At 38.6% G+C, this 11,223-nt stretch overlaps 1 protein-coding gene across 1 annotated transcript in view; it reads left to right on the forward strand.

Moving 5' to 3' along the window:
• LOC133631894 (gastrula zinc finger protein XlCGF57.1-like) overlaps positions 1 to 10,631 on the forward strand; it is a 13,860-nt gene extending 3,229 nt beyond the window's left edge. The window contains exon 2 of the mRNA XM_062024074.1: positions 8,342 to 10,631. Coding sequence (XP_061880058.1) covers positions 8,342 to 9,945 — 1,604 coding nt within the window. The 3' untranslated portion in view covers positions 9,946 to 10,631. The remainder of the gene's footprint in view (positions 1 to 8,341) is intronic.
• Positions 10,632 to 11,223: the final 592 nt, after the last annotated feature.

An 11,223-nucleotide genomic window follows, 5' to 3' on the forward strand; every position in this document is an offset into this window, starting at 1 on the left:
GTTATTTTCCATTTAACTTCACCAGTTTTAGATTATTTTTATTCAAAATCGCTGAATTTTCACATTTGCCATTCAAATACTGAGAAGAGACTTGCTGTGATCAGCAGCCAGTTGAGGCACGTCACTCAGTAATGATAACCGCTGTAAAACTCCCGACGGTTAGTATTACCGTAATCATTTCAAATGGTGGAAACACCATCGTTCAGAACTACACTTTCATACGGACTGGCGCTAGCTTGCTAGCTAGCTTACATGCTAACATGTAAATAATAGACATTAACACCTTTACTGTTACGAAACTTTATTCCCCAATCTCAACTTGTAGAAACACATTGCTGTCTAAACAACTGAGCTCCAGTATTCACATTGAACATGTGATGTGCTGTTTTTGCAGTTATTGACAGACTCGACAGTGTCAAGTTGAAACATACGGACGTCCCTTCAACGGGAAGTGAACTCGCGTGACGTCACACAAACCGGAATTGAAACAAACTGATCACCTTTTACAACTTAAAACGGAAAAAAGATAAACATATTTAAACACACGAATAAAAGTATTATGTCTCTTATCAAGCCAGAACTATGTTTGATGTTTCCTCTGCCAAGACTGTATTCTGTGGTTATTTATTTTAGTTATTAAAAAAAATACAACTTGGTTAAAATATTTTGGTGTGTGTATGAGTACTTTTTGAGCATGTTCAACAATAAAAAAGTTAAACTACCAATGATTGTCACACACACACTAGGTGTGGCGAAATTATTCTCTGCATTTGACCCATCACCCTTGATCACCCCCTGGGAGGTGAGGGGAGCATTGAGCAGCAGCGGTGGCCGCGCCCAGGAATCATTTTTGGTGATTTAACCCCCAATTCCAACCCTTGATGCTGAGTGCCAAGCAGGGAGGTAATGGGTCCCATTTTTATAGTCTTTGGTATGACTCGGCCGGGGCGGACACTCTAACCACTAGGCCACTGAGCACAATAATAATGATAATCGTGATAATGTTGGTCACAATACCAGTGTTGGCGCTAGGAATTTTCAAGATGGGGTCCCACTTTTCTGTAACCGTTTTGAAAAGAAATGATAAATGTGTGCATTGTCCTGTTATATCTCACATTCTATAGTGTGTTTTGAAAAAAGGTTGTCATAAACGTTACTTAATTCATTAAAAATGAGTACAAAAGAAAACAATTTTGTATGCATATGTATAGGGTTGGGTATCGAGTATCGATTGGAACCGGGACTAACTTTCCGATTCTCCCGAAATCGTTCAAAAGTTTACATTTCGATTCCTATTTTCGATACCAGTCCGCCGACTGGAAAAAAATATGTCCGCCGAACCGGAAGAAGAAGACGCTGAACACCAACGAAGAAGCGCCCACCGCCGGAAGTGTTAGCATAGCCGAGCCTATGTAGCCGAGCGAGTCAGTCAAGCTCAAGCATGGATAGCGGGCGTCGGCGGTCGAAAGTGTGGCTTTACTTTACAAAAAAAAATGAAATAACCGCGAAATAACAGAGCTCCATGTCCATCAAGAAACGAGTGGAGAGAGAGCTGCAGATGTACCAGGACGTTCCACCGATACTTATGTCTGACGACCCTGCTGTGCATGGTGGTGGTCCGGTGGAACCAACAAAAGACTTATCCTTTGCTGTCATATCTCGCTTTCTCCTATTTATGCGTTCAAGCTTCTTCCACACCCAGCGAACGTGTATTTTCCACAGCAGGAGACACTATCTGTCCAGAACGCTCACGCATCCTGCCTGAGAAGGCGGATATGGTCATTTTCCTAAACAAGAACTGTCTCTGATTTTATACTGTACCTGCTGCTAATCTGGACTGGGTTTTGCAAGTTGTTTCTTATTGTTTATTTGCTTTTCTGCACCAGGCTAGCCCATCAGTGGGAGCACGGTAACATTTTTAAGTACCTGCAGCCTCATACACTTGTGTGTGTAAATGTGTTTTCATGAGGTTTCCTGCAGCATCATACACTTGTGTGTGTAAATGTGTTTTCATGAGGTTCCCTGCAGCATCATACACTTATGTGTAAATGTGTTTTCATGAGGTTTCCTGCAGCATCATACACTTGTGTGTGTAAATGTGTTTTCATGAGGTTTCCTGCAGCATCATACACTTGTGTGTGTAAATGTGTTTTCATGAGGTTTCCTGCAGCATCATACACTTGTGTGTGTAAATGTGTTTTCATGAGGTTTCCTGCAGCATCATACACTTATGTGTAAATGTGTTTTCATGAGGTTTTCAAAAATAAAGCTCTCTTGAGGAAAGTGTACCCCTGGGAAAATGTATTCATAATTTATAATATTTATATTCAAGTTCATAGATTTGATATTTATATTCTAGTTGAAAACAGCCCTGTGAGGAATTTATAGTAAAGTTCATAAAAAGTTAATAGAATTAAAATTTGATGGAGAATGTCAGACTATTTCATTCAGAAAGACTGTAGGTTAGCCAGCTCATTTAAAATATCCTAAACTTTTTTTTGACCCTGCCTCTTAAAAGAATCGGAACCGAGAATCGTAAGGAATCGGAATCGAAACAAAGAATCGGAATCGGAATTGGAATCGTTCGAATTCAAACAATACCCAACCCTACATATGTAAATGTATTAAGTTATAAACATTCATTCACTTTTTTCTTTCCTTCATGTTTCTAAACTTTACCGCTGCCGGTAGTTTTTTCTACATTTGTATTTAATAAGTTGTGTGTGTATTTATTTCAGTATAAAAGTGTAAAAAGTTTTTTGCTTCAGTCATGAAATAATGATAATAATAGTGTGCCAGGGCATACATACATTATTTATTTAACGCTTAAATCTCTAGAGCAGACCTGGGCAAATTAAGGCCCGGGGGCCACTTGCGGCCCGTTAAGCTTTTCGATCTGGCCCGCCGGACATTCCCAAATAATTTTTTTAGATCTTTAAGATGGAAAGTGTAGCCGCCATTATGATGTGCAGTGATGTTTTCAAATGACTGTAAGTCTTGAACTATACAAAGTATTTCATTGGTTAGAATCTGCGCTTTTGCATGATATACTAGTTACTATGGTAATCTAAGTCACAGCAGCTCAGACAAGTCACCAAGCAGTGTGGGTGGGGAGCGTTTCCACAGAGTGTTTCCAGAGCGGCCAGCCTGAAATGCGGGTGTCAGGGACGGACGCGGAATGAGATTTTTACAACAAAGTTCTAAAGCTTTGTGATTTATCAGATTGTAGGTGGGGTTTTTTTACCATTTGCGTTCATATTGTGCTGTGTTTGTTGCATTTTTGTTGCGTTGATTGTAAAATATGTCGTTGTAGAGGGGGTGTGACGGTCATATGTTGTCAATATTCAGTGTTTTATTGTTCATAGTTAATATTCTTTATTTTCATGTACATTCTGGGTGTCTCATTTAGTAAAAAAAAAAAATGTCATTCTGTTTTTTTAGGCGGTCTGTCGTAACGTTTTTAGCATTCAATCAGACGCTATTGTGAGGTTTTGTATTAGTGTTCCTAAAAATAGATATACCGGCACCCGGACACATTTTTTCTTTAAATTTGGCCCCGAATCAAAATAATTGCCCAGCCTGCTCTAGAATCTACATCAACTTCAGATCTATCCCTCAATTCTAAGTTAGTCTTTTGTTTTTTTTATGTTGTTTTTGTGTTTGTTTGTTTTCTGCCCTTTTTGTCAAAGAAAACTGTTTTTTTATGGCAAACACACAAAATATGAAAAATCTTCCCCAAAAAATATTTTCAAAGTGGAATATTTGATGTGAAGTAATCAGAGCTTTGTATAGGTCAATAATTCATTAAAAAAACATTGATTTTGATTCAATATTATGATAGTTTTAAAGAAAAAAAAACAGCTTTGTTTTATTAGTCAACATTGCAACTTTTTCTAAATTACATTTCATCTGTAAGCTTTTTTATTCCACTTTTGTTATGTTTTTGTTTATTTTAATAGTATTTTTTAGAATGTGCCGTGGGCCTTTAAAACATTAGCTGCGGGGGCTGCAAATGGCCTTGACACCCCTGCTATAGATAATTAAAACATTTATCTGATAAGTCTATCGATAAAAAGCAGAGCGTTTATCATAACGCACAGTCAGCATCTCTGCTTCAGTAAACAATGACGGGGATGACGTCACTGTCAGCGATGCGAGCGACACTTGCTAACTTGTCAGTCACTTCTCCAAGAAACTCCCTTTGAACACTCCTCGCACATTAACGCTTCAAAAGGCACATATTTGCCCCGTTTGTTGACCTGCAAAGTATGTTTTTGGGGTGGAGGAGTCTGGTCGGGTGCTGGTTAGCTTGAAGCTAACGGCTAGCCTGTCTCCATCCTCCGAACAATGTCGATCCAGGGGTAGTTAATAGTGAAGTTTCCATGGACTCACAAAGACTGAAACAAGTCATTTACTGGAGACATGGCACAGGATGATGTTAAAAAGGTTGACTTTACACTCACCTCAGTGTTTACCATGAAGTCTTTCTTTTGACAGCCCCTCGCGGTAAACTTGTCCGATTGCAAACTTAGGCAGTATTTGTCATTGATAAAACTTTTGGCGGATCAAAATTTAAGAAATTGTACCGGAAAGTTCATTACTTTGAAGACTCCTCTGCACATCCGCTCAGCACAGACGTCATCACCTGTACACAATATCACAACATGCTAGTTTAGCCTCTACAGAAAACAACTATTCAGTCACCACGGATTTCATTTTTTTATTTGGAACATGAATACGATACAATGTAATGCATCACACATTTCCAGTTGTTTCAATACAGCACATCCGAAAAGGAGTGGGAAGAAGCAGAGTTTATATAATCCTACCCCTTTTAAAGGCCTACTGAAATGAATTTTTTTTATTTAAACGGGGATAGCAGATCTATTCTATGTGTCATACTTGATCATTTCGCGATATTGCCATATTTTTGCTGAAAGGATTTAGTATAGAACAACGACGATAAAGATTGCAACTTTTGGTATCTGATAAAAAAAAGGCTTGCACCTACCGGAAGTAGCGTGACGTAGTCAGTTGAACATATACGCAAAGTTCCCTATTGTTTACAATGATGGCCGCATGAAGTGAGAGAGATTCGGACCGAGAAAGCGACAATTTCCCCATTAATTTGAGCGAGGATGAAAGATTTGTGGATGAGTAAAGTGCAAGTGAAGGACTAGTGGGGAGTTGAAGCTATTCAGATAGGGAAGATGCTGTGAGAGCCGGGGGTGACCTGATATTCAGCTGGGAATTCAGCTGGGAATGACTACAACAGTAAATAAACATATATTTTTAAAAAGTTACGTACGTGACGCGCACATACGGTCAAGTTATCGAATGTTTAGCAGCCAAGGCTGCATACTCACGGTACCTGATATTCAGCTGGGAATGACTACAACAGTAAATAAACACAAGACATATATATACTCTATTAGCCACAACACAACCAGGCTTATATTTAATATGCCACAAATTAATCCTGCATAATAACACCTGCGTGTTTGTTATGCTAGCTCCTAGCTCCTCTGCTAGCTCCTAGCTCCATAGAACACGCCAATACAATTCAAACACCCGATCAACACACACAATCACTCAGCCCAAAAGACCGTTCACCTAACCCAAGGTTCATAAAGCTTATATATTTTTAAAAAGTTACGTACGTGACGCGCACGTACGGTACGGTACGTGTTATGCTAGCTCCTAGCTCCTCTGCTAGCTCCTAGCTCCATAGAACACGCCAATACAATTCAAACACATGATCAACACACACAATCACTCAGCCCAAAAGACCGTTCACCTAACCCAAGGTTCATAAAGCTTATATATTTTAAAAAAAGTTACGTACATACGCAAAAAAAAGCCAAAGCTGCATACTCACAGTAGCACGTCTGCGTCTTTGTCATCCAAATCAAAGTAATCCTGGTAAGAGTCTGTGTTGTCCCAGTTCTCTACAGGCGTCTGTGTATCCAAATCAAAAGTCCTCCTGGTTAGAGTCTCTGTTATCCGAGTTCTTCCATCTTGACTGCATCTTTCGGGAATGTAAACAAAGAAGCGCCGGCTGTGTACTGTTGTGGCTGACTACGTTCGAAAAATACGTCCATTTCGCACCGACAACTTTCTTCTTTGCTTGCTCGGCTTCCTTCTCCATAATGCAATGAACATGATTGAAACAGATTCACGAACACAGATGTCCAGAATACTGTGGAATTATGAAATGAAAACAGAGCTTTTTCGTATCGGCTTCAATGTGGAAGGCATACCCGTGTTCGCCGGGCTACGTCACACGCATACGTCACACGCAGAGGCGTTTCGAACCGGAAGTTTAGCGGCAAATTTAAAATGTCACTTTATAAGTTAACCCGGCCGTATTGGCATGTGTTATAATGTTAAGATTTCATCATTGATATATAAACTATCAGACTGCGTGGTCGGTAGTAGTGGGTTTCAGTAGGCCTTTAATGCCATAGCAATTTTATCCAATTTCCTTGTTCTCTTTAACAGAACAGTGAACAAATAAATAATGTACCATAGTAAGCAAACAAATATTAGATACATCAATAATCTAGATGTTCATCATAATTCTTGTTATGTGTACTTTGTGAACACTTGTAGTTTGAACAGTCTCTTAAACTGGATCATATTGGTGCTTTCTTTACTTTCTCTGGTTAATCCGTTCCATAATTTAATTCCACATACTGATATGCTAAAGGTTTTAAGTGTTATACGTGCATACTAATGTTTTAAATGAGATTTTCCTCCAAGGTTATATTTCTCCTCTTTTGTTGAGAATTGTTGTACATTCTTGGCTAGCAGGTTATAGTTTGCTTTATATATAATTTTAGCTGTTTGCAAATGCAATGCAAATGCAAGATATGAACGGAATACTAAATAAACCAACATTTCCACTTTTAATTGCTGTGCTCATTTGTATCTATGGCATTTTAACGTTTAGGGCAGTGTTTTTCAACCACTGTGCCGCGGCACACTAGTGTGCCGTGAGATACAGTCTGGTGTGCCGTGGGAGATGATCTAATTTCACCTATTTGGGTTAAAAATATTTTTCGCAAACCAGTAATTATAGTCTGCAAATTATGTGTCGTTGTTGAGTGTCGGTGCTGTCTAGAGCTCGGCAGAGTAACCGTGTAATACTCTTCCATATCAGTAGGTGGCAGCCGGTAGCTAATTGCTTTGTAGATGTCGGAAACAGCGGGAGGCAGTGTGCAGGTAAAAAGGTGTTTAATGCTTAAACCAAAAATAAACAAAAGGTGAGTGCCCCTAAGAAAAGGCATTGAAGCTTAGGGAAGGCTATGCAGAACCAAACTAATACTGAACTGGCTACAAAGTAAACCAAAACAGAATGCTGGACGACAGCAAAGACTTACTGTAGAGCAAAGACTTACTGTGGAGCAAAGACGGCGTCCACAATGTACATCCGAACATGACATGACAATCAACAATGTCCCTACAAAGAAGGATAAAAACTGAAATATTCTTGATCGCTAAAACAAAGTAGATGTGGGAAATATCCCTCAAAGGAAGACATGAAACTGCTACAGGAAAATACCAAAAAAAGCCACCAAAATAGGAGTGCAAGGCAAGAACTAAAACACTACACACAGGAAAACAGAAAAAAATGGCGTGATGTGACAGTACACCTACTTTGAGACAAGAGCTATATTGATACATAGTTGGTTATGCTTTAAAGTCATATCCAACAATTGCAACAACGACTTTTTACTGTCAACTGAGTTTCGTTTTTTTAATGATTTCCGCTGGTGGTGTGCCTCCGCATTTTTTCAACGCAAAAAAACGTGCCTTGTCTCAAAAAAGGTTGAAAAACACTGGTTTAGGGGACGTGCTTTAATTGCAAAATAATAATAAAAAGACATACTGTGGTGATTAGACCCAACACAATTGAAGAAAAAGCAGAATATAAGAAATAACAACACATTGAAATAATTATTTGGGGACCAAATACATTTCAAATCCTAACCTGTGGGTACCAGGGACTCACTACATTGAAAACCTATCAACATCATTGTATTGTTAGAAAATAATTTGTGATATATTGCAATATTGATTCCCCCCACTGCTAGTTTGTAGTATCCTAATGTTCATTGAAACGGATTTTATATTTTCTGTGATTCTAGCTCCACTTGTTTGAGTCCAAGCCAAGTCATGTAAACATTGATCCATCATTCTGGCAAGGCACTAAATGAATGGCCATGAAACACTACACACACATACAGTACATAGAAACAAGTGGGTAGCAAGTTCAAGGATAAACATCTCATGGATCATGTCTGAGATAAAGCGTATTTGTGTTGTTTATGTCCTGCAGACGTCCAGCAGCTGATTGGTCATCCAGAAGAACTTCCTCCTCAGTCAGGGGGGATCTCCACTTTGAAGCAGGAGACTCCACAGCCACCCTGCATTAAAAAGGAAGAGGAGGAACTCTGGATCACTCAGGAGGGAGAGTGTCTTCTAGGACCACAGGAGGCTGATCTCACCAAGTTGCTACTGACTGTTGTCTCTGTGAAGACTGAAGATGATGAAGAGAAACCACAAGTAGACAACCTCCTAGCTCCACTATCAGATAGTGAGGCTGAAGATGGGGTTGAAGTAACTTTGAGCAGCGATACAGACTGTGAAGGTGATATGAGGACTCACACTGACAACAAACACTCCGAATGCTCTAAAAAGAATACTGGTAAATCATGTTTGAGCTGCTCAGTTTGTGCTAAAAGTTTTACTAAACGGTATAATTTGACTCAACACATGAGAACTCACACAGGCAAAAAACAATTTAATTGTTCAGTTTGTAGTAAATGTTTTCCTATAAAGAGCAGTTTCACTGCACACATGAGAATACACACAGGAGAAAAAACATTTAACTCTTCGGTTAACAACAAACATTTTGAATGCAGTAAGAATGGTTTGAGCTGCTCAGTTTGTGCTAAAAGCTTTAGCAAAAAGAGCCATTTGACTGATCACATGAGAACACACACAGGAGAAAAACCATACAATTGTTCTGTTTGTGGTAAAAACTTTACCCAACAGAGCAGTTTGACGCAACACATGAGGACGCACACTGGAGAAAAACCATTTTATTGTTCAGTTTGCGATAAAAGCTTTACCAGCAAGAGCAGTTTGACCGAACACATGAGAAGACACACAGGAGAAACACCCTTTTCCTGTTCAGTTTGTTGTAAACGCTTTACTAAAAACATTAGGTTGACTGAACACATGAGAACACACACAGGAGAAAGAAAATTCTGTTGTTTAGTTTGTGGAAAAAGCTTTATCAAAAATAGCGCTTTGACTCAACACATAATGATACACACCGGACAAAAAACATGCATTTGTTCAGTTTGTGGTAAAGGCTTTTCTCAAAAAAGCAATTTAACTAAGCACATGAGGACACACACAGGAGAGAAAACATTTAGTTGTTCAGTTTGTGGTAAAAACTTTTCTCAAAAGGACACTTTAACTCGGCACATGACAACACACACAGGCGAAAAAACCTGTATTTGTTCTGTTTGTGGAAAAAGCTTTGTTACCAGATCTGGTTTGACCAAACATGAAAAGAAACACACTGGACAAAAACCATTTCGTTGTTTAGTTTGTGATAAAAGCTTTTCTCAAAAGATCAGATTGACTGTACACAGCAGAACGCACACAGGAGAAAAACCCTTTAGGTGTTCAATTTGCGGTAACAGTTTTTCTCAAAAGGGCAGTTTGATTCGACACACGGCAACGCACACCGGGCAAAAACGCTTTAATTGCTTAGTTTGTGGTAAAAGCTTTTATGAAAAGAAGAGCTTTGCTCAACACACGAGAACACACACCGGAGAAAAGCCATTTGATTGTTCGGTTTGTGGTAAAAGCTTTTTTACCAGGCCAGGTTTGACTAAACATGTAAAAAAACACACTGGAGAAAAATGATTTAATTGTTTAGTTTGTGGTATTTTGTTCATGTGTGGCGACATCCACCCAAACCCAGGACCCCCTCAAAAAATGTTCACTGCTTCTTTCACAAATATCCGATGTCTTCCTCCAAATTGTGATTGTCTGGAGCACAATCGTACCTCCTCATGACCCCATGTCTTCTGTGGATCTGAAACTTTTCCTGTTTACGACCCCCGTCCCTTAGAAACAGCTGTTGCCATGTAATCAGAGAAAGTCCAAATAAAAGAGGAGGCGTACAATCTTTCGCCAGAGCGTGATGGAGACTGTACAAGAGTACAGAGCAGACGCGCTCTCCTCAATTGAGCCTAATTTAATATTGTCTCTGTTTAATTCCTTGCTTCTTGTCTTGTTTAATATATGTCATCAGTGTTTGAACCTGACAGTGCATGTATGCGATATTTTCATTATGTTTAATTTGACTTCTTTCTAGGAATACGCTTGCTTGTTTTTCCACGAGTTTTCAAGTACAGTGACATTTTTAAACCAAGATTTATTAGAAAAAAATAACATAAATGAGTAATAAAACACAATATAATTTGAGTGTTTAAATATGTTTATTTTCTTCCATTTTAAGGAATGACTTTGATTTATGTGACATCAATGTTTATTTCAATCATTCATGATTGATTGATTGCCGTTTTGAAAGATGTTTGCTTTTGTGTATGATGTTTTTTTATAATATTGTTATTGAAATAAAGATGAAGTTGGAAAAAAAAAGTGTTCATCTTTATCGCTCAGTTTTAAGAGACCACAGCTTGTAGGTTCAATGTGCACAATTAAATATCTTAGTTGCTCAGACAGTAATGTGTTCATTTAAATTTGTAATTATATTATGATGTTTGTAACGGGGAAAGACGTTAATGTGTCTTGTATTCATGTTTGTATTTAAGATAGATCGCGATCAGCGCGATAGCTGATAGCTAGCGATTGAATTAGAGTTAGTTTTATCAAAGTGCGGTTATTAAACAAGGATTTACAATCATTTTCATTTGAAACGGTTTTTCTTACTGTTGGGAGTTTTCAAGTATTCTGTGGATTTTATTGTCATACCGGCACACATAGACACACTTTGTACCACAAGAACAATAAAATATACAAAACCATCACAGATGCTGGCTTTTGAACTTTGCGCCTATAATAATCCGGATGCTTCTTTTCCTCTTTGGTCCCGGAGGACACGACGTCCACAGTTTCCAAAAACAATTTGAAATGTGGACTCGTCAGACCACAGAACACTTTTCCACTTTGCATCAG

The sequence above is a fragment of the Entelurus aequoreus genome, linkage group LG17 (genome assembly GCF_033978785.1).
Source record: "Entelurus aequoreus isolate RoL-2023_Sb linkage group LG17, RoL_Eaeq_v1.1, whole genome shotgun sequence".
Taxonomy (NCBI): Eukaryota; Metazoa; Chordata; class Actinopteri; order Syngnathiformes; family Syngnathidae; genus Entelurus; species Entelurus aequoreus.